Source organism: Gadus chalcogrammus, chromosome 9 (genome assembly GCF_026213295.1).
Source record: "Gadus chalcogrammus isolate NIFS_2021 chromosome 9, NIFS_Gcha_1.0, whole genome shotgun sequence".
Classification (NCBI taxonomy): domain Eukaryota; kingdom Metazoa; phylum Chordata; class Actinopteri; order Gadiformes; family Gadidae; genus Gadus; species Gadus chalcogrammus.
The window spans coordinates 21,406,248-21,433,420 of record NC_079420.1 but is presented as its reverse complement, the minus strand read 5'-3'; the positions used below and the strand labels follow the sequence as shown (position 1 = coordinate 21,433,420).

The window sequence follows — 27,173 nt, the reverse complement described above, 5'->3', positions numbered from 1 at the left end:
TCTCTCTCTCTCTCTCTCTCTCTCTCTCTCTCTCTCTCTCTCTCTCTCTCTCTCTCTCTCTCTCCACCTGCTGCCAAAGCCATTCAGGACAGCGTCTTTATAGATGTGAGTCCTCGCGGTTGCAATGAAGCTCGCCATCGCGTTTCTGATGCTGTACTTTGCCGGATCCACTCAGAGTAGAGCTCCGACGTCGTGTGAGGCCGGGCGGTTCCTCTTCAAGCACCAGTGCGTCCTGTGCCACCCCACCTGCTCCGAGTGCGAGGGCCACGAGCTCTTCGAATGCACCACCTGTGGAGTCGGTAAGCGGCGCTCTGTTTATAATGGTGTTACTATAACTCATAGGGGGCCTGCCACTCTTACTAACATAACCTAATGCATGGATAACGAAGGGGAAGGTGGAATATGATATCAAAGTTGTTAATTATCAACATGGTTTAAGTTCTGGAAGTAAAAGCTGACTTGTGAATTGTTAAGTCCTTCCTGTGAATCAATTTGTTTATGGGTGTTGCTGTTGTTAAGGAAAGTTGCTTTGGAACTATATGACCGTATCCAAAACTATATGTGTAACAACTAATTAGAAAGAGACAGAATACTGTTTATAAGCAACATATTTTATTAAATGTTAATAATAGGCCTAGGCTATATAGTAGGCTAGCCTGTGCTGTTGGCGAAATAACTGGGCGCTATATTCCTTTTCCAATTCCGACACACTCTCACACACTACGCCACAGAACGCAGTGGCTGTGATTGGGTTTCTAAGGCGAAATCTGATCATTTCAAAAAGGGAGCCTTTGTTAACCAAGGCAAAGAGGCAAATATCCCCCTGGGCACGTATTCTGTTGCATTATCTGTCTCTATCTCCCCCCCCCCCCCCCCCCCTCTCTCTCTCTCTCTCTCTCTCTCTCTCTCTCTCTCTCGCTCTCTCGCTCTCTCTCTCTCTGTCCCTCTCTATTTTTCTCTCTCTCGCTCTCTCTCTCTCCCTCTCTCTCAACCACTTTTTAACGCTCTCACTCTCTCTCTCTCTCGCTCATCTCTTTCTGTCTCTCACTTCGATATCTCACAATCCCATTCACTTTTACCAAATGGGTGACAATTATCCCATTTATAATTATTTGGAAGGCACGGAGTTTAGATGTTGAGTCATTCAGTTTTTTTCCACTATTCGACTTGTCGATGTGCTTCTTACAATTGGGCCTATACCTTTGGTTTTTTGTGTGTGTGTGTGTGTGTGTGTGTGTGTGTGTGTGTGTGTGTGTGTGTGTGTGTGTGTGTGTGTGTGTGTGTGTGTGTGTGTGTGTGTGTGTGTGTGTGTGTGTGTGTGTGTGTGTGTGTGTGTGTGTGGGTGTGTGTGGGTGTGTGCGTGCGTGTGACTAACTGTAACCAGGTACTCGATGGTTATCTCTGCTTTTTTTAATACAATGTGTCATTTGGAGCAGACGTGTCCGTAGGCCTACTGAAAATTCAAAGCGGAGCCCAGTACTGCCTCACAATGTAGTATTGCAGACCACCAGCAGGGGGCAAAGCATTGGTCTGAACGGTCCGACTCTCGGTCCCTCCTAGCTCTACTCTCATCTCTGCCTATCATTTGTCACTCTAGATCTAATGGCTATTTTTCTTCTTCTCTCCCTTTCAGCTGTTACGTGAGCATTTGGGAGGTCTTATTGGCTGCTACTTAGAAATGTGTTTTATTTATTATCATAAAAATTGATACCAAGTACATCTGAACCACTTTTCACTGAGGATGCCCCAGTTTTCAGCATGTCAACGTGTTGGTTCTCCAATAGCCCGGCGGCCTTTACACCAGCAGACACCAGCACACGGTCAGAATGTGTGAACTCAAACACGACCTCCCCGTCTCACAGATGAGGACGGACACGAGCGGTACCTCCACCAGCGCCGCTGCCGGCTCCACTGCCCCCGGGGGACCTACTCGGACCGCGGCCGGCGGGTCTGCCTGCCCTGCATGGCCAACTGCGAGCTCTGCAGCGACGCCAACGTCTGTGCCAAATGCCGGGAGCACTACAGCCTCCTGAACGGCGTCTGTCAGAAGGCCTCCTGTGAACTGGGTAAATATGTGTTATTAGCGTCCGGTAGAGGAGAGCTACGGTGAGCGCGAGGCGGTCACCGTAGGGTGGGCTGTACGGAGGGTCCTCACCTTACGATCTCCTGCAGGGCAGTCAGAGGATCCAGACACGGGGGAGTGCGTGGACTGCGCCGTGGGCTGTAGGGAATGCTCCACAGGTATATATGTCACCTTTTTTAACTGTCTTTTATCTTCTTCATCATACATGGTTTCTTACTGTATTGAGAAAAAGGTTCTGTATTTGTGTTATTAGATCAAATGTTTTCATGAGTTGAAAATAGTTTAACATAACTATATTGAGCGTTTTCCTCTCTGTGCAGATGACCCTGAGATCTGCTCCAGCTGTGCGGAAAGTCACTTTCTGTAAGTTAATTATGATGAGACAATAATTCTCTTTGGCTCAATGTACATCCCTGTATTGCATGGGGAATATGACTTAATGAGATGAGATGAGAACAAATATCTCTGCTGCTGCTCGTACCACACTGTATCATACCTTGACAGGCCTGTTGCATACAATCCTCGTAGAACATGTGTTTAAAATGAGTTATTGAATTAAGGTCATCGGCACAAATGTTATGTTTCGGTCATTGTCTTCTTGGTGAAGTGATTTCTGGACAATGTTATCTTCTCAAACCGTAGCCCACTTGATTCACCGAAGACCCAGCGGGGCACACAGGCCGCAGTGGGAACAGAGCAGGGATTGTGTCTGTCTGTCCTGAGCTGGGGGCTACCTGGTGATGTGTGAGCCAGGTTATAATACAGCCCTGTCACCTGATCCCCCCCATGCTGTGCTCCACTACCCAGCCTTCTACACGCGCTCTACAGAGGAATGCCTCAGTCAATCCAATCCGTGTGTGTATGTGTGCGTGTGTGTGTGTGTGTGTGTGTGTGTGTGTGTGTGTGTGTGTGTGTGTGTGTGTGTGCGTGCGTGCGTGTGTGTGTGCGTGCGTGCGTGCGTGCGTGTGTGTGTGTGTGTGTGTGTGTGTGCTTGTGTGTGTGTGTGTGTGTGTGTGTGTGTGTGTGTGTGTGTGTGTGTGTGTGTGTGTGTGTGTGTGTGTGTGCGTGCTTGCGTGTGTGTTTGTCATCGAGTTTTTGAGGTATGGATTAAAGACAAAAGGTTCACCTGTTGAACCCTTCGGGTAGTGTGGGGGAGCTGTAACAATGACCCAATATGATTCAACAGTTTGAGTGTGTGTGTGTTTGTGTGTGTTTTCCCAACCACAACTATGTTATTATTGTTGACTTTGTTAAGCAATCACTGAACACGTGAACTAACTAGTTTCCTATTTCTATCGTCAATTATTAAGCGAGGTAAGGTGAGGTGAAGGGCAGACTAGCACAGAACAATACAAGTCGTTCTGTATCTAATGATTCTATTCACCAGTAAGATGGTCAATGCGAATATGGGGACAGCATAGCCGGCCTTAGCCTCTATGGCTAATGCAATCCCCATGGCATTGGGGATCCAGAACCTCAAAATACAGCCCTAAACTTACCCTGATCAGTTGCATTATATAGTTGCATTCTAATAATTAAACATATTAAATACATACAATAAACAATAATACACATATACTTACATTTCTTTCTCAATAGTTTTTTAATGTTCGTCCAATATCGACTAGCAACCCCAAAGGAATTCTCCCCATAAGCCTTATAGAATATGTGCTAGGTGGCCCCGCCCCCTCCCTGAGCAGGCCGCAGTCTAATATTTGCCTGGAGACTCCGTGGCCCCCCATGGTTCCCCGGGAGGGTGTTGTTCCCAGCCAGAGGGGGGGCACCAGCCTCCATTGTGGCCGTAATGATGGATGCTATGTGGCGCATCCAGCTGTTCCTCTTCAAACAATCAGCGCATCCCAGCACCGACGCCATGGCAACACAGCGGGACGTGTCTGTCTGCGGTCAGATCGTCTGATACAGAGAAAACACACACACTCTCGGGGGTAGAGACAGCAGCAGAAGGTTAATCTGTCTTCGTTATTTGTTACTGTCTGAAAGCGTACTCGTACGTGTGTGTGTTCAACTGGTGCTGTCTGACATCTTTAAAAGGCAACCTGTCTGCCACTCAAAGGATTAAACACCTGCCACGTCACGTCAGCAAGGAAACAGTGAACTTTCAGCCTCATAAACAACAAGAGACCTACAACAGGGGAGAAACCAAAGCGGACATTATTCTGGTTCTGGTTCTCATTCAGTGATTGGAGCCGAGGCTCTTGGACCCTTGCGCTGCAGCCAGTCATAGCTGCAGGCCGATGGGGTCTGTGCTGGCATGCTGAGCCCATGACGCACGTCTTCCAGGTTATGTGTGAAGTGCTCGCACTCAGGTTTCAGGCCACCAAGTCTTAGGAACAAGGAGCCTAAGACTTGGTGTATCTTTTTCTCTGCATCCATCTTTTTGCATATCTTTGACTGTGTCTCTTATTGTCTCTCTGCCTCGTTCTCCCTCTCCCCTCTCTTCGTCCTTCTCTCTCTATTTCTATTGTAGTCTTTCTACCTCTTTCTCTCTCCCTCTTTCACTTCAAAAAATATTAGAGAGAGCGAGAGAAACAATAGTGGAATACATAAAACATATGTGTGTGTATCTATATATCTATATATATATTGCTTTGTCCTTTAACTCCTACCAGACAAAATAATTATGAATGAAAGAATTTAATTCCTGGATGTTTTCAGAGATATAAGAAACAGCCCTACTAACTCTGACCCTAACCCCCCGGGGGGTGTTCCTGTGTCTCCTGTGCAGCTTCAGGCAGCAGTGCCGTAGACACTGCCCCCAGAGCACCTACGAGGACCCGGAGAGGAGGCTGTGCCAGCTCTGCAGCGCGCCCTGCACCGAGTGCAGGAGTGACACACACTGCCTGGCCTGCCAGACCGGACACTTCATGAATGGTGATGGAAACGGTGGCGTGTCTTCTCCACCATGATATGTAAATACGTGGTTCATGCAAACCAGGAGGGAGGAGGGGACTCGCGCAGAGGCTGCCATTCGATGGTGCAAACACCACATCCGTCTCTGAAGCAAAGAACTGAAACATTGAGCATTAAGTGAAATTTGTAATTTAGCACACCAAATTCTCTCGATTCACTCTCTTGTTTAAATAGGTGGTATACAAACAGGACTAATTTACCACATTGAATCAAGGCTTATCCAAGTCCCGTTTCAAAATAAGTAGAATCTAGGCCATCGTTCCCCAGGACGGACAGTTGGACAGAGCACAATAAGTCCAAGTTTTACTTTCTGAACTGGTTTCAGTGATGTGGCAACCCGGCACGGTGAGCTGTGAGCTCCCAAACAGGACACAACTTTGACGAGAAAAAAGCCAAAAAGGCATGTTTAATCCTAAACATAACACAAAGTCTCTGAAAACACAAAAGAAAGAAAAACCTGGGAGGAATCAACGGTTCCATCCTCCGTGGGTGGAATCCCGTCACCCACGAGGACCGGTCTCTTCGTACAGGAACCACATGGCTGGGAGAGCCCCGAATGAGTGGAGAAGCAGGCTATTTAATGCTGCGTTTTAATATCCATCCGTCTCGGAGGTCCGAGGAAGTTGCCTAGCGACACGCAAAAACACGCCCCTTTTCCTCGGACGGCGAACTCGCCATCTCGGTTGAACTCAGTGGTGACCGAGCAAAATTCCGAGACAGAATTCAAGATGGCTGCGCCCATTGTGACTTGAAGTATGAAGTGTTTTCATTGTGCTTGGACCACTTTGTTGGTTTAAATGGCAATTTCAATCACTCGTATTACTGCAATACCTTACTGCGTCCGTATCCTATGGCCTATAGCCTACTTATTTTGGAGCGCCTGGTCCTCTGCCAATGCTACCGCGACAACAGCTTTCCGGGTGGCGTCCAGTTTTTGAAGTGTGGGCGTGGGGTCAGATCCGATATCCGAGTCGGTTCGCAGAGAATACTCGAACGCAGCATAAGCCCTGCTTCTCCACCTGTTCCTCAGGTGCTCTGCATTTCCTTAATTGGCCCGGGCCGGGTTGCCACAGCGAGCAAGATTACAATAAGTAAACAGTTGCTGAAGTCCTAGCCAATGAAAATAGGGTTCCATTTAACCATAATATCTGTCGATAGAACGTGTAGATCCGTTTCTCTGACCCGGCTCAGCCGTGCCGTTCCTCAAGGCGTTGTCCAGCGACGTGTTGACCCTCCGTCTGGGTCTCTGTTCCCCCAGACGGGGAGTGTGTGAAGCAGTGTCCCCGGCAGAGCTTCCCTGACGCCGATGGGTGGCGCTGCCAGACCTGCCACAGCTCCTGCCAGTCGTGTCACGGGCCGCGCTCCACCCACTGTGACTCCTGTGTGGGCGGGAAGCCATCGGTCCACGGCCAGTGCCCCCTGGTCAGCTGTCCAGAGGGCCAGTACGGTGAGTGAGGGGAGAGAGAGAGAGAGAGAGACAGACAGAGAGACAGGGAGAGAGAGAGAGAGAGAGAGAGAGAGAGAGAGAGAGAGAGAGAGAGAGAGAGAGGGAGAGAGAGAGAGAGCGATGAGAGAGAGAGAGAGAAGGGAGAGAGGGAGGAGAGAGAGGAGGAGAGATGAGGAGGAGAGAGAGGAGAGAGAAGAGAGAGAGGAGGGAGGAGAGAGAGAGAGAGAAGGTGAGGAGAGAGGAGGAGAGAGAGAGATGGAGAGGACAGATTGAGAGAGGAGAGAGAAAGAGAGAGAGAAGAAGAGTAGAAGAGAGAGAGAGAGAGAGAGAGCCGAGAGAGAGAGAGAGAGAGAGAGAGAGAGAGAGAGAGAGAGAGAGAGAGAGAGAAGGGGGTGAGAGAGAGAGAGAAGGGGGTGAGAGAGACAGCTGTCCTTGCCTAGATCCATCTGATCCGTTCCTCTTGGCTAGCTTTGTCGAGGGGGATTTCGGTGTGTATTAACAAATTCAAAGGATGCCATTAGATACAAACTGCTTTTATGCAGTTTTCGCAGTAGTTTCCGAGTATTCATCATTCATAACCCTAACCCTAAACCTAACCTTTTTTTGTGGATAGTGTGGCTGGACGTTTTTATTGATACACAAATGGGAAAGAATATCGTGGGCTCTTCAGAGGAGCGGCTTAAACCATAATCATTAAGGATTGAGGTCATGCTTGAATTGTGCATTCAAAAAGTAACCACTCATGGTTAAGGAAAAGCTGTTAAAATTTTGAGCTTGAATGAAGATACATTTGAGTGTTATAACACGTCTCCCCCACTAGAGGGCATTGTCTTTCTACGGTGGGTCTTTCTTCCCGTGTATCAGTGTTGTAACTCAGTTGGAAAGGAAGACATCCTCAAGTGGGAAATTTACCAGTTCAAACTCAGCCCATCCCATTAGAATGTACTAGAGGAAGACAGAATGGTGGAACGACGACTCAAACCTCCACTGCTGAACGACCCAGTGAAACTACAACAACAACTGGTCATACTGCAGACAGTCTTTAGGAATCGGGCCTCATTTCAGAAACTTCCTAACTCTGAAATCCTATCCTATCTTGAGATAGGAAGGCATTTAGGGGTTTTGGTATTACAGAAGGAGGTTTCCTAACTTAACTTAACAGAACTATCCTAAGTAAGGAATTTCTTGAGTTAGAATCCCTAAGTTAGGTGGCCACACACCCTGTCCTAAATTCAAAATAACTGTCAATAACTGAAAAAGGGCCGTAAAAAAATTCAGCAGCACTGCTAGTAGGTCTGCTTTACAAAGATCCTTTAGCAACAGTCTCTGTTAATGTTAAAAGTAACTCGTTCTATCAATCTCATGCACATTGAGTGAAGACTGATGATTGCCGATCGAAAAATCTGATTGACAGAACAGTTAGGATTACCCAAATTAAGATAAGATAGGAGGCCAAAGATAAGATAGGAAACAACCAACAGGTTAGGGACTGTTTCTGTAATAGGAAGTTAGGATTTCTCCTATCTTTGAGTCCATAATTTAAGCTAGGATGAGAAGTTAGGATTTTATTTTTAAGATTAGTAGAATTTAGAATTAATTGTATTAATTTGGTTCAATTCAACAACATATAACATAATATCTGAAACCTAAAAAGCGAAGGTCAGTTAATGAAATGTATGCAGAAGAGGTGCGTCTTGTTGGATCATAAGGAGGGAGTGTATACAAAGGATAGTCATCCAATATAAAGAAGGTTAGGGTTAGTGAAATGTAAAAATAATATCAATTCAGGCGTGTCTATTTGGTGGCATATTGTAGCGGGTATATAATTAACAAAAGGGATGCCACCTGGATTGAGTTAGTGAGAGCCGGAGCTGCTTACCCGTAGCTTATTAAGCAAACATACGGCATGACTTTACCGTCTACAGCCGGTCATAAAGGGGATAACTTCCATCTTTGAATGTAAGATATTTCATTTATCCATCACTTGCAAAATCCCGTCTGAATGATCTTATCTTATCTTACTTATCTCTTATCTTATCTTTCTTATCTCTCTAATATGTTGAAACAGACAAGAGCGGTGAATGCCATTCTTGTGATTCCTCCTGCAAGACCTGCTTTGGTCCACAAGCTTTGGACTGTTCAACTTGTTTTACAGGTACAATATAAACTACTGCTGTCATGCCGCCAACGCAAAGGTTGTCATTCATGTAATTTCAAACATTTTTCTAATCACAGGTCATCTCCTGGACCCTGAGAGTTCATGTGTAGAGCACTGCCCGCAAGGGACCTACGCCAACACCTCCACCCAGCTGTGTGAGGCCTGCTCCACTAACTGTGAGGCCTGCCTGGGCTCCAGCGACGTGTGCACCAGCTGCTCACGAAGTAGCTACATCTTCCTCCACCAGGGAAAGTGCTGGTCCAACTGCCCAGAGTAAGCATTCCTCAAATCCTATTATATCTACATTTAAGGCCTTTAGCAGACGCTTTTATCCAAAGCGACCTACAATAAGAACATTTGTCAGAAGAAAGAGAAACAACAATCTATCACAGTTGGTACAGTAAGGATGTTCCTGGAACCAAGGGCCAAGCACTACCAATCGCTAGGTTGACCCATTCCCCTTGTACAACAAAGATAGCTAGAATAAGATGCTACACAATGCTAACTACTATTTTTCAGTGCAAGGACATACAACATACAATAAGTGTGTAAATTAAGTGCAAGGACGTACCACATACAGCAAGTGCATAAGAGGGGTCTGAGGGGGGTAAGGGGGTGCCTATGCAGAGTCTAGGTGAGCTCTGAACAAGTGACACACTTATTACACACTTAACCATGTGTCTCATGTCCTGTACGTAAACCACGTGGCTCCTGAGGGCCGGATCCTATAACACCCCCTCTCTCTCGACAGAGGATTCTTCGAGACAAACGAAGGGTCCTGTGAAGCCTGCGACGGCTCCTGTCTGACGTGCGACGCCGGCCCCACCCAGTGCCTCTCGTGTGCCGAGGGCCGCTTTCTGGAGAGCGGCGGCTGCGGCCTCAACTGCTCCCTGCGGACCTTCCCCGGGGAGGACGGCACCTGCCGGCGCTGCCCGCCTCACTGCGACGTCTGCTCGGACCAGAGGACCTGTTTCAGTGAGTTCCTCCTGGTTCCACGCTCCCAGGGGTCGGGAGCCTACTGATCCCTGTAGGCTCGCCCGTAGCCAGCTGTGAGCTCACCGAGGTCCGGGCCTCTGGAATTTTTCTAGAGATAAAAATACAATTAGAAACTAAATGCTAACTGTATGCTAAATCAGCGGTTGAGGACTTCTCTGAGATGGGTAAATGCTTAATTCAGTTGAGACTTGTTGCTTTGTGTCTGCCGTGTGTGAACTGAAGCCCTGCAACTGAAGCCGCAACTGTCCCCAAAATACCTTGCAAAAGGGAGGTCCAGGACTGCCAGAACTCACTATCTTACAAAAGCTGGCTACGGCCCTGTCTGTAGGGCATCTTTGAGAAATAGACCCGACCCTGTATATACACCTGCTTCAAAATGACCTTGGGCTCTTGATAAATAGGGGCTAGGTAATCTGATAGATAACTTGATTTAGTCTTAACTGATCATCAACTCTTAGTTAGCCGTCGGCGGCGACCCAAGGGATTCTGCTCTGCTGGCGATGAGCAGGAAGGATATAAAAAGATATAACATAATGACTGTTGCAAGCACCAGATAATGTTATCAACAGAGTCAACATAATAACTAATGACAAAGTGACAAGGGGATCAAAAGCAGGATATAGTACGTGGCAATTCAGGTTGAGGACCAACAGTTGCAGCTATACAAGTACTAGGCACCTTTATTATCCCTGAGAGGCAATTTGATGCACAGACAGCAGTAAAAAGAATCACACTCGTTACATGTGGTCATGGCAGCAGGCATAATTTATTTTTATTTTTTCAAAGCACAGGGGGCGGGTTGCGTCAGCCATGATTGAGCAGGCCTTCTTGGCCACTTGCATTTCTTGTGTATTATTGAACAAATGAAAGAAAGGTGGTGCAAACATCAGTTATTTAAAGAAAACATTTTATAACCATATACAATAGTATTTATTTGCAAGCATTTACACGTAAACATAAATGTGTCCCTAATCTTTCAGACACAGCAGCATCTGCCTATGACAGCTCTCCTACGGGGACTAGCGACAGTATACCGTCTCGATCTCTAAATCCATTTCCCTGTAATTCCGTACAAAAGTGACGTACTTGAGCAGATACACAAATGTGCGATTGCTGCGCAAATTGTTCATGCTATTGTTATGTATTATGTTGGCCAACACTCTTACACTAATCATTCTGTTCAACAACCAAAGATAAAACAATTCTAATCTAGGATATAACATCTCCCTGTCAACTATAAAAAAGGATGGGTTCATTGTAACACATACACCCTTTCAAAATGTAAAACTACTCTTTATGAACATCTATCTCGGACATGGCTCCATGCATTCGCCGGCTTCTTTGAAAACAATGCACATGACTAGCGTAGAAGTGGATGGGGAAGGGTCGTCAACGAGTTGTTACGACAGTGTTGTAAAATATCTCCTCCAAAGCTGTAGGGGGAGCTCAAAGCGAGCGCAAACCAAGAAAACAGCGAAGAAGTGGCCAAAGTTGCATAGTTCCCCTTTAACATACAAAATATAGCTGCAAATACATCCAGCTACAAGAACTCAAAATATGGACGCAAAGAAAAAAGCTGTGGCACACGGGGCAGAGATACGGACTGAGCAGAATCCCTACCTGGAACACAGATTTATTAAGTAAGGGATAATCACAGAGAGGCAGGGCAATAAACAGTTGAATATGCCCGGCTCGTGGATGGCTTAGCGCCAACGGAAGTCGAGGGCGGTAACCTTCCACGAGCCGGGAAGGTTTATTGCCCTGCCTTCTTGCTTGCCAACATAATAAAACAATTCAAATAGTTTAATAATTATGTTTTTTCTTATTCGTATTGCATTCTAATTAAATGTATACTCTGTTTGAGGTCATCTCCCTCAAAAAGTAGTCCCCTTTAATTAGGGTTGTTTTGGACACCTCGAAGGGCATTATCCCGCTTATACCATGGTCACTTGCCAAAGTGACTTGTTGGGCCTTATTACAATGCCTTAGTTCTGCTCTGAGGAACACAACAAATTTGGTGAAGAATTGATTCTCTACTCACCATATGGTCAAACGAGAATCAATACCAAATTTTTCTCAATCAGCGGAGTTTGTCCGAGGTTGGCATTTGACCGAGGTAGCCGAAATCAATGGAGGCGGATGAGACCGGTTAGCTCCATCAGTGATGAGAGAGTGAAATAAACATTTCAGTGTCTCCCTAGTAAAGACATTACAGTGACTTCACTAGTCTCTTTGTGAACAGTTAATCTTACCCAAATTGTGATGGGTATGAAGCTAAATTACCCCAATAATGGAATTGTGATTCTCGCTGATCTTATCTATGGGAAAGTGGAAAATAAACGTATTTCCCAAAAGTATTAAGGAGTATTCCCTAAACAACTGAGTAAACCGGATGTGGTTCAAGGGTGCAGCTTCCTGTACCTGATCCTGAACGGCGCCTGTAAGGCCAGCTGCCCCGCGGGGTACTATGACGACATGGAGGATGGCCGCTGCGGCACCTGCCACCCCACCTGCAGCACCTGTTTCGGGCCCCTGGCCGACGACTGCGAGACGTGCTCCAAGGCCGCGCCCAAGCTGTACGACGGGGCCTGTGCCACGGACTGCCCCCCCGGCACCTACTACGAGACCGCAGCCATGGAATGCCAAGGTGAGGCATTCTTCATTAATCTCCTTTTATGTTGATGTTGATATGTATATCTGTATATGTTTGTATTTAGAATGATTAATAATGGATAAATGTATTAATAATGATCAATTAAAGTCCACTCATTAGGTAAAATAGGCATTCATATATTGCAAAGCAAGTTAGCATGCAAACATATTTCTCTGAATCTAAATCCCAATGCATTTACAATGCATGGATTGAAATCTCAATGATGTGACATCAATGCATTTATAATGCGTTAGGGTTCGATAGCAGCTGGACCCAGGAGCAGAACAGAGAGACTGGACGGGAGTTGGAGTTATGAACAGGTTTACTTTGAGTAGAGCAGGAGTTTACCAAGAGCCTACGATGTGTTTGTCGTAAGGTCTTGGGTAAACAATCCAACGCAGAGAGGTTGACCCTTTTTCCACCTCATTGTATCGGCAAAATTCGACCACACTCTTACCCGTTACCTTACTGGTATCATCTCTGTCAAGTGATCTGAGACGAAACCAAAAGGTGACGTGAAAACACTGCAGACCAATGATGGGATAGAGCGATTCTGTTAGGGTTCGATAGCAGCTTGACCCAGCAGCAGAACACAGAGACAGGACGGTAGTTGGAGTTATGAGCAGGTTTATTTTGAGTAGAGCAGGAGTGAGGCATGGGACGGGTTCGAGAGTGGAGAGCTTCTGGCTGGAGGGAGCGAAGTAGGTAGGCTGGTTGTTGATCCACAAAACACTGTGTCAAAGGAAACAAAGGTGAGACATGAGATTTCTACAAGAGAACAAACAACTAGTAAATCTAAATACTGGAGCCAGGTACGGATAACTACCACTGAAGTTCGATGAATGATCTGGCGACAACATCAGGGAAAGGTGTATTTCAAAAGCTGATGAGCTGATGCAGGCCAGAGGGGTATTCCATCAACCAAGCTAAAGGCAAAGCCGGGCTTATTTTGATTAGCCTCGCTACTTTAAGCTAGGGTTGTGTTCCATTGACGTGACTTAAGTGAATCTCCGCTTAGTAACCATGGCAATTTATCAGACCAAACTAACCTGGTCGGTACCAGGCTAATTGTCAGGCTTACTTGATCGGTGTTCCAGAGAAGTCCATCTGTCGGAAACAAGTGTACCATCAGAAGGTTCCGACAAGCCTAGTCCTCACAATTTTGTCATAAATGTACATATATGAAGTACAAACCGCGTATATTTTCACTAAGGGTCTAAAATTAAATGATACAAATAAAATAATAAAATGAATTGCTATCTATTGTTATCGTGGCTATGTTCTCAACACATTTTTATACAAATCCATGCATTCTGTTAGATTTTTTAACAAGCAGTTAGTTGAGTGGTCTACCATCTGCCCTGTAGTATGGGACACCCGAGTTCGTGTCCATTGAATTCTTGCCGTTGGCTTGTTTTTGTTATTTCCATTATATCATAGAAATTAGACCTAACAATTTACTTTTTATCTAATAAATATGTCTTACAATATCCCTAGAACCCAAATATAACTTGCAACAACCCATGGTAAAGTTAATGTTAATATTAATGTTACTGATAGTGAAGCCTTTGTCACAATGTCACTGCTGCATTGGTAATTGCAGCCACATAAATTCCATTTAGGTGAGTTTCTCGGCAGGCAGCCAAGACCACTTCTGCTGAGAAAAATACAATGGTCAGTCAATATAGAATATTCAAAGAAATGGAAAAGAAATGGCATGTTTTCTCGAAGAATCCTTCCTAATGTACTAATTGTGTGGGGATTGAACCCCGGTCAACCGGGCGCAAGTCCGACACGGTACCTCGAGACTATCACCCAGTTTGTAAATCCATGGTCAATATTCAATTAAAATATGTTAAGCTTAATACTACTTATGCATTCAACAGACCAGCAATTTCTTTGACAGATAGCCTCCCTGTATTTATTAATGGTTACGGTGTTCCCTTTTTGAGTTATTATATGCTTGTATTCCTCATAGACCTCCACAAGCAGCTTCTGTTCGCTGCTAGAAAAGGTCCCTCTCAGTCCTTTTCGGACATTTGATCCATGATTCGACATTCACGGTTCTGGGTTGCTTACATATCTCGTGAGCGTGCCTAATCCACGATAACGTAAGCCTGGCTTGAACTAACCTGAGCAAGGCGCGGCAGAACTGCGTTGATGGAACGGCTTTTGCCTCAAGTAGAAGTTGGCGTTAGTTCTAACTGGGCTTAATCAACTAAGCGCCGCTTTCGTTAGCGACTTTGATGGAATACCCCTCAGGTGTGAACAGTTTAGTTAGGAAGGCACAGCACAGAGGCAAACAGGGGGTGTGGCAGGCACAGGGGAAGAACACACAGCACAACAGTTGTGGCTATGACAGAACCGTCACTACAATCATCCCAGTGTCAGCATTATGAGACACAGGACATCCAGCACACAGCCGCCAGTTCCCCAACTCTCCTGATTCTTTGGGCAGTGAATTCTACTGCTGCCTTCGGCCTCATCTGAAACAACAAGTCTCCTTTCTGGGAGAATATCCTCCCTTGTTCTCGTGCCTGTCCGTTTGAAGAAAGCGGCAGGGTAGTTTTGTGCGGCATCGTCGTGACAACCTTGACATTGCGGTGGAACTATCTGCAGGTACTATCTGCAGTGGTACCCGGTACTAGCAGAGCGTAGAGGTCAGTAGAGTAGAGTAGAGTTGGGGCTATGTGATGGTATCAAGCCCTATGATCGTATGTTTCAGAGTGCCACCAGACATGTGCGAGATGCTTCGGCTCTGAGGCCAACCAGTGTACCCAGTGTGAGAGAGGCCTAGTGCTGGACCCAAGCACCTTGTTGTGTGGCGTGACTGGTGACACTGAATGCCCGCCCAGAACCTACCTGCACGACGACCAGTTCACCTGCAAGGCCTGCCACCGCCAGTGCCACTCCTGCAGCGGGCAGGGCCAGGACCAATGCCTGACGTGCACTGCGCCTAAGTTCCTCTACAGTAAGCACTAAGCCTTGTTGCTGTGACTGGTGAGCAGGAGAGGAAACCAAACGTCTTGGTTAGGGTAAAGCCCTTTCTTTAGATGAATAACAAAGTATGTTAAACAACCTTTCAATATCGAAGGAATTTAAAGCGAAGCAAAAATCCTGGTTAATGTAATGCAACAGAAAAGCGCTTTCAATTAGAAGAATGACGAGTAAAAATAAACTTCCTTTAAATATACCAGTGAAACCAAAATCGGTGCCATAGATTTCCTGCCACGAAAGCCCTTTCTTTTAAAGGAATGACAAAGTTACAACTATATTAAACTACCTTTTAATATCCCAGGCGGTGAAACAAAAAAGTCTTGGTATGTAAATTGCAATCCGAAACCCACCTGTGAGTGTGTGTGTGTGTGTGTTTGTGTGTGCGTTTGCTCACCAATGCGCCTGCATGTGTGTGTGTTTGTGCATGTGTGTGTGTGTGTACTCCTCCAGACAGAACGTGTGTGACTGTGTGCCCTGCCAGGACGTTCAGCTCTCAGCAGGCGGCCGATGGGGCGGAGTTGAGGGCCTGTCTACCATGTGACCACGTGTGTGCCGCCTGTTCGGGGCCTTCCCCTAACGACTGCCTCACCTGCTCACCTGGATTTCTGCGTCTCCAAACTCTCTGTTTGTCCAGTTGTCCCGCAGGGTATGTTTATCACATAGCTACTTAATGATTGCACGTCCTTTATGTCTGGTTAGCCGTTCGCATCCACGAGGTATGAAAGTCAGAGTGTGGGAGTCCATTTCTTTTTTTTTGAGAAGAGAAGGAGATTGTTTATATCTGGCAAAACCATAATGATCAGACATGATCAAATGATCAAACTCAGACATGATCAACAATCATGTGGTTAATCAGATAGTCACCTTTTCACTTACATTTACGTTCCATTTAGCTACTTACATTTACATTTAGGGCATTTAGCAGACGCTTTTATCCGAAGCGACTTACACTAAGTACATTTGTCATAGGAAGGTGAAACAATATATTGCTGTCGGTACAGTAAAGATGTTCATAGAATCAAGTGCAAAGCACTAACATTCGCTAAGTTAACCCATTCTCCGTACACAACAAAGATAGCTAAACATAGATACTAAAAGATTAAGTACCATAACTAAGTGTGACATACAAAAAGTGCGTACATTAAGTGCCAGGACAAATAACATACAATAAGAAGGAAGGGGTGGGTGGGAGGGGGTGGCTATGCAGACTCCAGGTGACCTCTGAATGTGTGAGTCTTGAGTCTTTTTCGGAAACTGGTAAGCAACTCTGTGGTCCTGACATCGGTCGGGAGCTCGATCCACCACTGTGGTGCCGAAACAGACAAGAGTTGCTACTTTAATGCTCGACTCTTGCTTTCTCTTAGCTATGGTGGTACTAGACGTCCAGATTAAGTAGTTGAGCGGAGCGCTCGAGCTGGGGTGTGTGGTTTGACTCTTCTGTCACTGCCACTGATACGCTTAGAGGCAGCAGTGGCAGCACGGAGGGACTCAGTCACTGTGAGGAGAGCTGTCTCAGTTGAGGGTGTATCTTGAAACTGATGAGGGTCCAGCACATTGTTTTGTGAGCGATAGGAGGACAGTTGGTTACAGATGGCACGTTCGAGAGATTTAGAAATGAATGAAAGAAGAGATACCGGTCTGTAATTCTAGATGTCGGTAGTGTCAAAGGCCGGTTTCTTAAGGAGCGGCTTTGTTCTAGAGGGAGTCCTAAGAGGGGGAGAGGGAGGATGGCAGAGTGTCTGAGACGTCCTCGGTGTACAGCTGAGAGAATTGTTTGAGAGATGGTAGTGAGGAGTAGGGAGTAGGTGGTGTTGTCTATTTTATTGTAGTGGGTATACTGTGATGATTCCCTCCGAGCCTCGTGCACACCCGTCCCGCCAGTACGTGTACATGTGCGGCGCTTATGGGGCACCAAACTCAGCAACACATGGGTCTACAACCCGCTGCATGGATTTAAGAGTGCAAGTATTATCAACAATAATGGAAAGCTGAATAGGCTTATCAGTTTTAATAACAGTATTAACAAATAGAACACAAAAAGGTTTTGTGAACACAACAAGTTGTCCTTTGTCGATCTATAGTAGCAATAGTTAACAACCATGGATAACCAATGCATGAGAAAGAGATGAAAGGAGACTAATATTCCACTCTTTTAATTGCTCTAATTAAAGCTCTAACTGTTGTTATCTAAAATACCATACAGTAATTTAATTATGTAAAAGTCTGAAATGGCTGTACCTTAAAAATGACCATGAATTAGCTATACTATCATTTGCAAAGTAATTAACTTTATGAATTTCAATTGGGTATACCAACTGCATGTTGGCTGACATTTACCTAACTTTCTTTCCCTCCACTCTAACCGAGGCCTAGTTTTAAATTCCCTAGCCTGACACTAAGTCCACAAGAACAAGGCCATCTAAAAGTAACAACGAGATATACAATGGGATGAAAACATTGTCCTCTGCAGTCGGTTGCGCCAGCAGAACGTAAAGCTGAAGTTTGGGTGTAAAGTTTGCCTTAACCCTACGCTTGACGTAGCTAGTTTCAAACTAAAGTTGTTCTAAATTTTGGTTGCACCACCAATTTACGTTTTAACATTACTAGTAGTGTGTAAATTGTACCAGTGTCGCATTTAATGACGTTTAGATCAATTCAAGCCAATCATTGACAGCCAACAATGTAAACAGGTAGTACCGGCACGTTTCCACCTTATCTGAATGAAGACGCGTTAGCACCCCAATGAGAAGGCAAACAAAACAGTTGGACAGTCATTTATTACACGAGCAACATGTAAAACAGCAATGTTCAAATAGAAATAATAAAATATAAGAATAAGAATAAAATAAAATTTAAATAAAACAATAAATGTCTTTACAAATCAAATGAATAACCCTTGAACCAAAACAATAAAAAAAAAAATCTTTGCAAAATTAAAAACATCAACCTTTAAATAAAATTATAACAAATTATGTTTATCCAAAATTATATGAATTAAAACCAATACACTTGCAAATATTTGTAACATTAACATTTTTAATCCAATTCTATAGGTTACAATATGTCACAGGCCCTGACAAAATGATCTGGGTTGTGTTCAGCCCAAAAAATGTAAAACACAAAAACTTGAAATTGAATACACATCAAAACCTGCTGGCAAACTCACTTAACCTATAAAACTACAGAGGCTGAAAAGAGACCACCCCGTCCACACGAAGCCGAAACGGGCGAAACCGTTCCGGTTTCGATCTATCCGGTTTCGGAGTATCTCCGTAAAGACGGAGTCAAGCGAAACCAGGTAGATCTGTAGAAACGCTGTAGTACACATGCCAGGCCCATAAGGGGCGCTGCTTCTGCTACAGAAATCCAGAAGAAAATTAAATAAGAAGAAGAGGCGAGCATGCGCATAAAGGCTGCCCCCCGAACCACTAACAACACAAACAAACAAGTCAGTCAACAGTCTCAATAAATAATGGCTTAGCAACCCAACAAGGGACATGATCTGCTGCAATACGATTACAAGCCTGTAGTCCGCCATCATCTTTTTTGTTGGGAGTTCTGTGACTCCGCGGGCTTAACAGTCATTGGCTAGAGGGTTGAGGGGTGGGGCGATGACGTCATGGTTTACGGTTTCATTCGGTTTCAGGCGTCCACACGAATCCAAAACGAAACCGGGTAAATTTGAAACCACTTCTGAGGGTGGTTTCAGAAGTATAAGGTTTCGGTCAGCGGATTCACCGGCTTCGTGTGGACGGAAGGCCGAACCGTACAAGACCGTTTCGCCATGAAATCGGCTTTGTGTGGACGGGGCCTCAGACTCTCACACATAGACTCAGGGCATGCAAAGTGAGTACAGGGAGAACAGGAAAAGTGTGTCACAGAAGAACAGTGTCTATGTGATTGTGAGTGAATGATTGTTAGTGTGTGAGTTTGTGTGATTGAGAGATTGTCAGATTGTGAGTGTGTGTGAGTTTGTTTAATTGTTACTGTGTGAGAAGTTGTGATTGTCTCTTACAGTTTCAGAATCAGCGGTTTCTTCCATTTTCTCGTCTAACCCCGATAGTCGCTAAAATCTGCGCGTTCAGCGCCTGTGAACATAGCACGGCAAGGCCACGGCCACAACATTAGCGCGAAACAGGAGCCATTAAAAAAGTGCGCTACACTGTGGGGGAAACATTGATATTACCAGCCTGTAAAGCCATTGTCAATGCCATTCTAGGCCCAGATGCAGAGAAAGAAGTGGCTAAAGTCCCCCTCTCAGATAAGACCATAGCGAGACGAATTGATGATATGTCTGTGGACATAGAGAGTGTGGTTTTCGAGAAGATACGTTGTATTGACGTAGTACCTCGGGGTCTTGTTCGCGAGTGAGGGTACTATGGAGCGTGAGATTGGCCGGAGAATCGGAGCAGCGGGGGCGGTATTGCGTTCGCTTTACCGCACCGTTGTAACGAAAAGAGAGCTGAGCCGCAAGGCAAAGCTCTCGATCTACCGGTCGATCTTCGTTCCTATCCTCACCTATGGTCATGAGGGCTGGGTGATGACCGAAAGGACGAGATCGCGGGTACAAGCGGCCGAGATGAGTTTTCTCAGAAGGGTGGCTGGCGTCTCCCTTAGGGATAGGGTGAGAAGCTCAGCCATCCGTGAGGAACTCGGATTAGAGCCGCTGCTCCTTTACTTAGAAAGGAGTCAGCTGAGGTGGTTCGGGCATCTGGTAAGGATGCCCACTGGGCGCCTTCCTTGGGAGGTGTTTCAGGCACGTCCAGTGGGGAGGAGACCTCGGGGAAGACCCAGGACTAGGTGGAGAGATTATATCTCAACACTGGCCTGGGAACGCCTCGGGATCCCCCCGTCAGAGCTGGTCAATGTGGCCCGGGAAAGAGAAGTCTGGGGCCCCCTGCTTGAGCTGCTTCCCCCGCGACCCGACCCCGGATAAGCGGATGACGATGAGGATGAGGATGAGGACGTTGTATTGAGAAATATGCTTTGCAACTGGATGAATCCACAGATATCAGTGGCCATGCGCAACTAATGGCCAATGTGCGCTTTGTGGTTGGAGAGACTATCCGCGAGAATTTCCTTTTTTGCAAAGCAATGCCCGATAAAACCACAGGAGAGGAAATCTTTCGGGTCACATCAGAGCACCTTGAACAAGGAAGACTTCAGTGGTTGAGTTGTGTAAGTATGTGCACTGACCGAGCTGCAGCCATGGTCGGGCGCATCAAAAGCTTCGTGAGCAGGGTTCAAGAGAAGAACCCTAATGTTGTAGTCACGCATTGCTTTTTACATCGCAAGGCACTTCTTACCAAAACTTTGCCAACGGAGCTGGTCAGTTTGTTGGATAACTGAGCATGGTGATCTACAATAAAACTAGACCCCTGAAAAGCCGACTGTTTGCAATTTTGTGTGAGGAGATGGGAGCGGAGCATAAGGCCTTATTGCTCCCTACGGAAGTCCGGTGGTTGTCCCGGGGAAAAGTTCTGGCCCCCGTATACGAATTGAGGGAGGAATTAAAAATATTTTCGACTGAAAAGAAGAGGTTCGATGACGCAAAGCTGCTTGCAAGTGATGAATGGTGTGCATACATGGCAGATACGTTTGCATATCTGAATGAATTCAATGCTCGAATGCAAGGTCGAGATGAAAACCTTCTTTCAAGCACGGACAAAATAAACAGATTCCGTTCAAGGATCTCCCTCTGGCGACAGCATTTGGAAAGGGGTGACACTCTTAAAATGTTCCCCCTCGCCCAAAAATGGCAAGAACAGGTCAACACAAATTCGCCTTGTGCGAATTGATCAAAAAACACCTTAAAACACTTGAAGAGAAAATATCATTTTATTTTCCCTCAGCCAACACCAACTCATTTGACTGGGTCAAGGACCCAGGTCTGTGTTTGATAAAGAAACAAATTTGACTTGGCAGGAGCAAGAATAACTAATGGAACTGAAAGAAGATCGCACATTAAAACTGCTCCATGCAGACCTACAGCTGGATAGTTTTTGGTTGACTGCTGCCAAATACCCAATCGTGGCAAACAAGGCTCTCTCAACATTGCTCCCTTTCTCCACAACATGACTCTGCGAGCTTGGCTTTTCAAGTCTAATTGCAATAAAGACTAAAAACAGAGAACGTCTGCGATCAATTGATGAGGAACTATGCGTGTGCCTCTCATAAATTTCTGCCAGGATACCACGTTTGTGTGCATCTAAACAGGCCCAGATTTCACACTGAGTGAGTTTTAAGTCTTTGAACAATAACTGTAAAGGCTACTGTATTTTATTTTATTTTTTTAAATAAATTTCGCGTTTGATAACATGTTGGTGTGCCGTGGGATTTTTTCCTTGTCTGAAGTGTGCCGCGGAACTAAAAAGGTTGAAAGACACTGTTGTAGCATGTAGCCTGGGACTCTTTAAATGTTTGTGTTGTGTTTTTTATTGTTGTAACCAGTTGCTGTAACTGCTATGCCAGTTGTTCCTGCGGTTGACTTTCAATCTGTGTGGGTTGTCAATCACAGCGCGAGAGGGAGGGGCTTGGCCCACCAACTAATGCAGAGATGCAGGGGCAGCTTTGCGCTTTGTAACAGAGACGGGGAAGAGCGTGAGCGTGCAGGGGGAATTGTATGAATAGTGAATGTGGGAGATAAATTCCCCTGCTAAACATAATTTATTGCAGTTATTCTCTACCCGCTATTTGTGAAAAACAAACACTGAAGTAAAAGTTCTGTCACTAAACGATTGATACGTATCCCTGCACATCTTTAAGTGGGTATACTGCGTATACTGCATATCAAGTAGACTACACCCAGTGGCGCAAAAAGTGGGTATGCACTATATGCGGCGCATAGGGGCGCCGAACCAGAGGGGGCGCCAAAGCGATGGAAGTAAAATTATTTGAGTCGGCATTTTCTGTATTTAACAGCGTTTGTGTACATGATATGATGATCAATAACAGAGGAACGTAACTGATAAGGCGCCCCCCCGCTCCTTCGCCTCCCTCCCCCCTCCTCCCCACACGGCGCTCCAGTGGCCGCCCCCTCGACTACGCCCTGGAGGCGAGCGCCAGAGTGTCTTCATTTGAACCGTATTGTCATCTGATGACACGTACCTCAATATGAGAGGTAGAGAAGAAAGCCCTCGGGGTCACAACATAGAAAAAGAAAGATTGGGAAGGTCGTTTTTATGTCAGTGTATCAAGAGGAGGCTTGTAAATATACAGGTTAGCTAAATCTACTACTAGTAAAACAACAGATTACTGTTGTCTTGCAACTGTGTACTGATCAGAATGGAGCCTACAATATAACGGATCATAACAAGAAAAATAAAGGAACTTGTTTGTGGTTATTTTGTTTTACTTCAATCTCTATGCAAGTCTTTGTTTTATGTCAATAGACCCAGTAAAAACGGAGTTATAAAGTTGATACTTTATAACTCTGTTAATAATCCAAAATTTAATAAATTAATAATCCCCAAAAAAAAAGAAAAGATTATTATCGTATCTGAATCGAGACTGAATCGTTCTACACAGTATTAAGATGCATCGAAGAATCGATTATTTTTCCCACCCCTATTGGTTACTGTACTCCAACAGTTCTAACAGAGTCTATTGTTTTGCATGTAAGCTTTTTGGTGAAACTAGAGTGGTGGGGTATAATAACTGGCAGTGTCTTTCAAAGATACTGAAGCACCATGAAACAAGTGGTTACCACATAAATGCTTATCTGATGTGGAAAGAATTGGCACCCCGCTTATGCCTAGGTAAAACTATTGATAACGAATTGCAGAGAGCCTGTTGACTCGAGTGATCGACTGCATACTCTTCCTTGCAGAAAGAAACCTGCCACTGAGGGGGACTGTGAAGATGTGAATGGCATCTTCACTGTGTTAACATGTTTTAAAAGATTCACGTGTTCCTGTCTGGCTGTTAGCCCTGTAATAGTCTGCAGCTGTGGCTCATAGATTTATTGAGCCACACCTTTTCTGGTGCTCCTTAAGAGGGCCAGAGTTCTAGACTGGAGGGTGGCTTGAGTTGTGCAAGTGACTCGACTGTTTTTAAGTAAAAATATGTTTTTACCAACAACATTGTGCGTCGAGGAAACTCTTTTTCACAGGGACAAAATGCACAGATAGGAAATCCTAGAAATGGAAATTTTCTGGGTATCCTTGATCTCTTATAGCACGGTATGATGTTACACTGGCAGAGCATCTTAGAAAGGCTGCCTCTAAAAAAAACACCGGATATCTGTCCTGGTGCACTCAAAATGAATTTCTTGATTCAATATAAGAGTGTGTTTTAGGTCAAATTTGTGCCCAGATCAAAGAGGGGGGGGGGGGGGGCGCCTGCTATGTGTCTGCATACCCCCCAGAAAGTAGGCAGTTGCGCCCCTGACTACACCAATGCTTCAAGGGGAGTGAAAAATGCAACAATGTGATGTTCAGACACAGGGAGCGGGGTAACAGAGAGAGCCCAGGTGCCGCAGGACATCATGAATATTAGGTCAAGGTGGGTCCCGGCCCTGTGGGTGGGGGGAGAAGGGGAGTGTGTTAAGTCAAAGGTGGCGAAAAAGTTGGTTATGTCAGGTGAGTGCAACTTCTCTGGTAGGATGTTGAAGTCGTCCAGGACAACGAGTGGTGTGTCATTTTCTGGAAGGCTGCCGAGAAGGGCAGAAGGGCATCTATCTCTATCACCACAATGTAGAGCTTGATAGGAAGGGTGTGAAATGTAGATCTGGTTAAGTGTTCCAGTGGAAGGATCTGATAGGACAGCTTTTGCGAGATGAGCAGTCCAGTCACTGCTGGCTTCCTATGTCTTCCATGAGGGACTCCCGCAGAGAGACTCCCTTAGTCTTTGTTTTCCGGGGTCTTCATTTTGAGGGTCCAACTAGTTACTAAACACTTTTCTTTGGGAGAGCCCTGCCTGTGAGCTTATCTGAAATGCATACACAGCTGCAGCTTCGTTCATCCATAGGCTTAAGCTTCGGCGTTCCCTCCACAACCAGGTACTACCGAGAAGGCTCCAGCTGTGAGGAGTGTGACCGCTCCTGTGAACAGTGCACGGGCCCGGGGCCTGGGTCCTGCCAAGCCTGCGCTGCTCCTTTGTTGGAGCTGCTGGGCACGAGGCTGTGCGTGGAGCGTTGCCCACGCCGGTTCTATCAACTCGACGCCGTCTGCCATCGTTGCCACATCAGCTGCCAGACCTGCACGGGAGGTACGTCTTGCCGCAGATCAATGTTTAATCATTAGCTGAGGGCAAATACACATCCCAGCCTATGTAAATGTTTTTCCTTGTGTTTTTTAGTGTACTTAGCGTCTAAGTGGGTATTTGCCTTCCTTTCTGCGTTCGACTATGACCTTTATGGCTTTCCTGAATTCCTTGTTTGCAGATGCCTCTCCTAAGAGCTGCCTGACGTGTGACTTGGGCAACACCCTGTTGGATAACGTATGTTACCCACGGTGTGAGGAGGGCAAGTACTACGCACAAAAGGCAAGTAGACCTGCTGTCCAGGAACAATCAATTACCAATCTGTGATAGGTCATTGTTTTCATGTGTGTTTCCATGTGTGTTGGATGCCCACTGCAGGACCTTTGTGAGCCATGCCACAGCTCGTGCAGACACTGTGCCGGTGCAGGGCCTGCCCACTGTCTATCCTGCTTACCCCATTTCGGCCTCCACGCCATGGAGGGCCGATGTGCCCCTTGCTGCCAAACCCGGGGGAACGACACAAACTGCTGCGTGTGTGACACAATCACAGGTAGACGTTGGCCCTGTGGTCTCGCATTATCACAGGTATTATCCCAGGCACGTCATCGTGGCCTTACACATCACCTTTCGTTTCATTTTCCTGTCTCCATGTCGTAGCCCTGTGTACAGAGGCCCCTCTGCCCAAGTCGGGAGATCTCGGCGGGAAGGCAAACCTGAACACGGAGCCCGCCAGGAGCGAAGGGCACGCATTGGCTGGCCTCCCCTTGGCCCTGCTGCTGGCACTTGGACTGGCGCTGGCCGTGTTCGCCCTGGTCAGGGCGCGGGCCAAGAAGAGGCTGTGTTGGCACCGCAGCTACGAGAGACTGAGCGGGAGCGCGAGAGGCACAATGCCCCACGGCGTGCCCGAGCCAGATGGCGGCGGCGAGGCGGACGTGGTGTACACCACCAAGGGGGGGTCGGTGTACCGCCGCTACAGCTTCTACCACGACCAAGACCCCGACGCCGCCCAGCACGACGCGGATGACAACGTGGACTCCCTCAACCGATCCTAGACGAATAGACAGAACGCCGCCGCGGTGCCTATGATAGTGAACATTCACACACACAAGTTTATATAAATTCTTCATGGGTGGGGGGAAGGGGAGAAGAACAGAGTAGTTTAGGTGATTTTTAGAAGCCAATGTCATCAAGTGCCTGCTAAATGCAACGCTCAGTAGGCAGCAGAATTGTTTTATGTTATAAGCAGTGTTGGGGTAGTTACTCAAAAAAAGTAATTAGTTACTGATTACTAATTACTTCTGTAAATTGTAATGAGATTACATTACTAGTTACTGCATTTGAAAAGTAACTTCACTACTTATTACTTTACTTTCCCGTTTCTTAACTTACTGTGGATACATGGACAAACATCATAGCCCTATCATCACTTAGTGTTTATTGTATAAATCTATATATAAACCATATGAAAGAACAATATCCCTGTCTGCACAAAGATATGCCTCACTGTAAAATCCACAAACAGGATAAGGTAGGCTTTGGTGTGGTCAGTCAGTAGCAACACACAAGTTTCAAAACACAGGCTTTGGGAAACATGAGAACATAAATGAAGTGGTCAATGAAAAATATAAAAAGGTCACTTCATCCCATACAATTAAAACAGAAATGCACTTAAGTGGCGATGACACAGGCTGTTACTTTATGTGGTCCAAAGGCTGATTAACCTGATCTATTTCGCAAAAAATGGCATCGTAAGTGTCTTCCTCTCACCCTCTTGCAGGCAAGAGCAGACTTCTCAAGTTTGAAAGTAATGCTGTCTATCCAGTGCACCGTCATTCCTAATTAGGAATGACGGTGAACTGGATAGACAGCATTACTATAAAACTTTCGAAAAAAGTTACTTGGGAATCGTATCTTTTTGGGGGTGCTTATCACATTGTCCTGCGTACTACGGTGAGGGTTTCTGTGCGCCCTAACAATTAATCCTGCGCCCCTTCCCTTCTCCGTTCCGTTTGGGAACATGTTTGGTTTAATTTCGCTTGTTTCGTATATTTTTATTAATTAATTAAGGGCGCCCCCAACACATTTGCCGCCCTAGGCGATCGGTCGCCTGTGCCGATCGCCGGCCCTGCATGCACGCACCACAACAAATCAGAACTTACACGCAAGCAAACACGGCTTGGGTAACGCAGGAAAGCGCGTTACTATAGTCTAGTAAAGTAGTATCGTTACCGATATTTAAAATGTAATGAGTTACTTTACTTCGTTACCCAAAAAAGTAATATTGTTACTGTAACGCGTTACTTTGTAACGCATTAAAAATACGCGCTGTAGCGCGTACTTTTCATTGACCACTTAATTTTTGCGTTACTTTGTAACGCGTTACCCCCAACACTGGTTATAAGATGTAGAAATATAACAAATTGTAAACATTTGCAAGTTTACGACTGAATGCTGATTTATTTGTGTAAATATAAGACATAGCTGCAATAAAGGTTTTTTTTCTGCATGATATATAAAAGGAATCAAATTAGTAAACAATTGTTGCTGTAATAATGTCAAAAACATGTAGGCAGATGCATTTATTTTTACTCAATACTTTTATTATATGTTGTGCCTTAAGTACAAGGAAGCAAATTACTGCCAAAATTGAGTATGTTTTTTATAACTTCGATTGTTGACTTGAACAGATGTGTAAAATAAACTATGA

The 27,173-nt window shown here is 45.5% G+C and overlaps 1 protein-coding gene across 1 annotated transcript; it reads left to right on the top strand.

Moving 5' to 3' along the window:
• The first annotated feature begins 74 nt into the window (after positions 1–74).
• LOC130389417 (proprotein convertase subtilisin/kexin type 5) lies at positions 75–27,172 on the top strand. Its single transcript, XM_056599200.1, has 16 exons — positions 75–299; positions 1,863–2,066; positions 2,173–2,241; positions 2,404–2,446; positions 4,830–4,975; positions 6,273–6,461; positions 8,530–8,616; positions 8,697–8,892; positions 9,371–9,594; positions 12,020–12,262; positions 14,994–15,239; positions 15,716–15,911; positions 24,264–24,472; positions 24,648–24,748; positions 24,845–25,016; positions 25,124–27,172. Exons 1-16 carry the CDS (start codon positions 125–127, stop codon positions 25,516–25,518), a joined length of 2,895 nt encoding a protein of 964 aa, XP_056455175.1. The 5' UTR covers positions 75–124; the 3' UTR covers positions 25,519–27,172.
• The last annotated feature ends 1 nt before the right edge of the window (position 27,173 follows it).

Bases quoted from the DNA above. Each gene is read 5' to 3' on its own strand.
- LOC130389417 (XM_056599200.1), top strand. From the start codon at position 125: ATGAAGCTCGCCATCGCGTTTCTGATGCTGTACTTTGCCGGATCCACT. The intron at 15,240-15,715 runs GTAAGCACTAAG...GTACTCCTCCAG, and splicing joins TGCGCCTAAGTTCCTCTACA to ACAGAACGTGTGTGACTGTG. The intron at 15,912-24,263 runs GTATGTTTATCA...CTCCACAACCAG, and splicing joins TTGTCCAGTTGTCCCGCAGG to GTACTACCGAGAAGGCTCCA.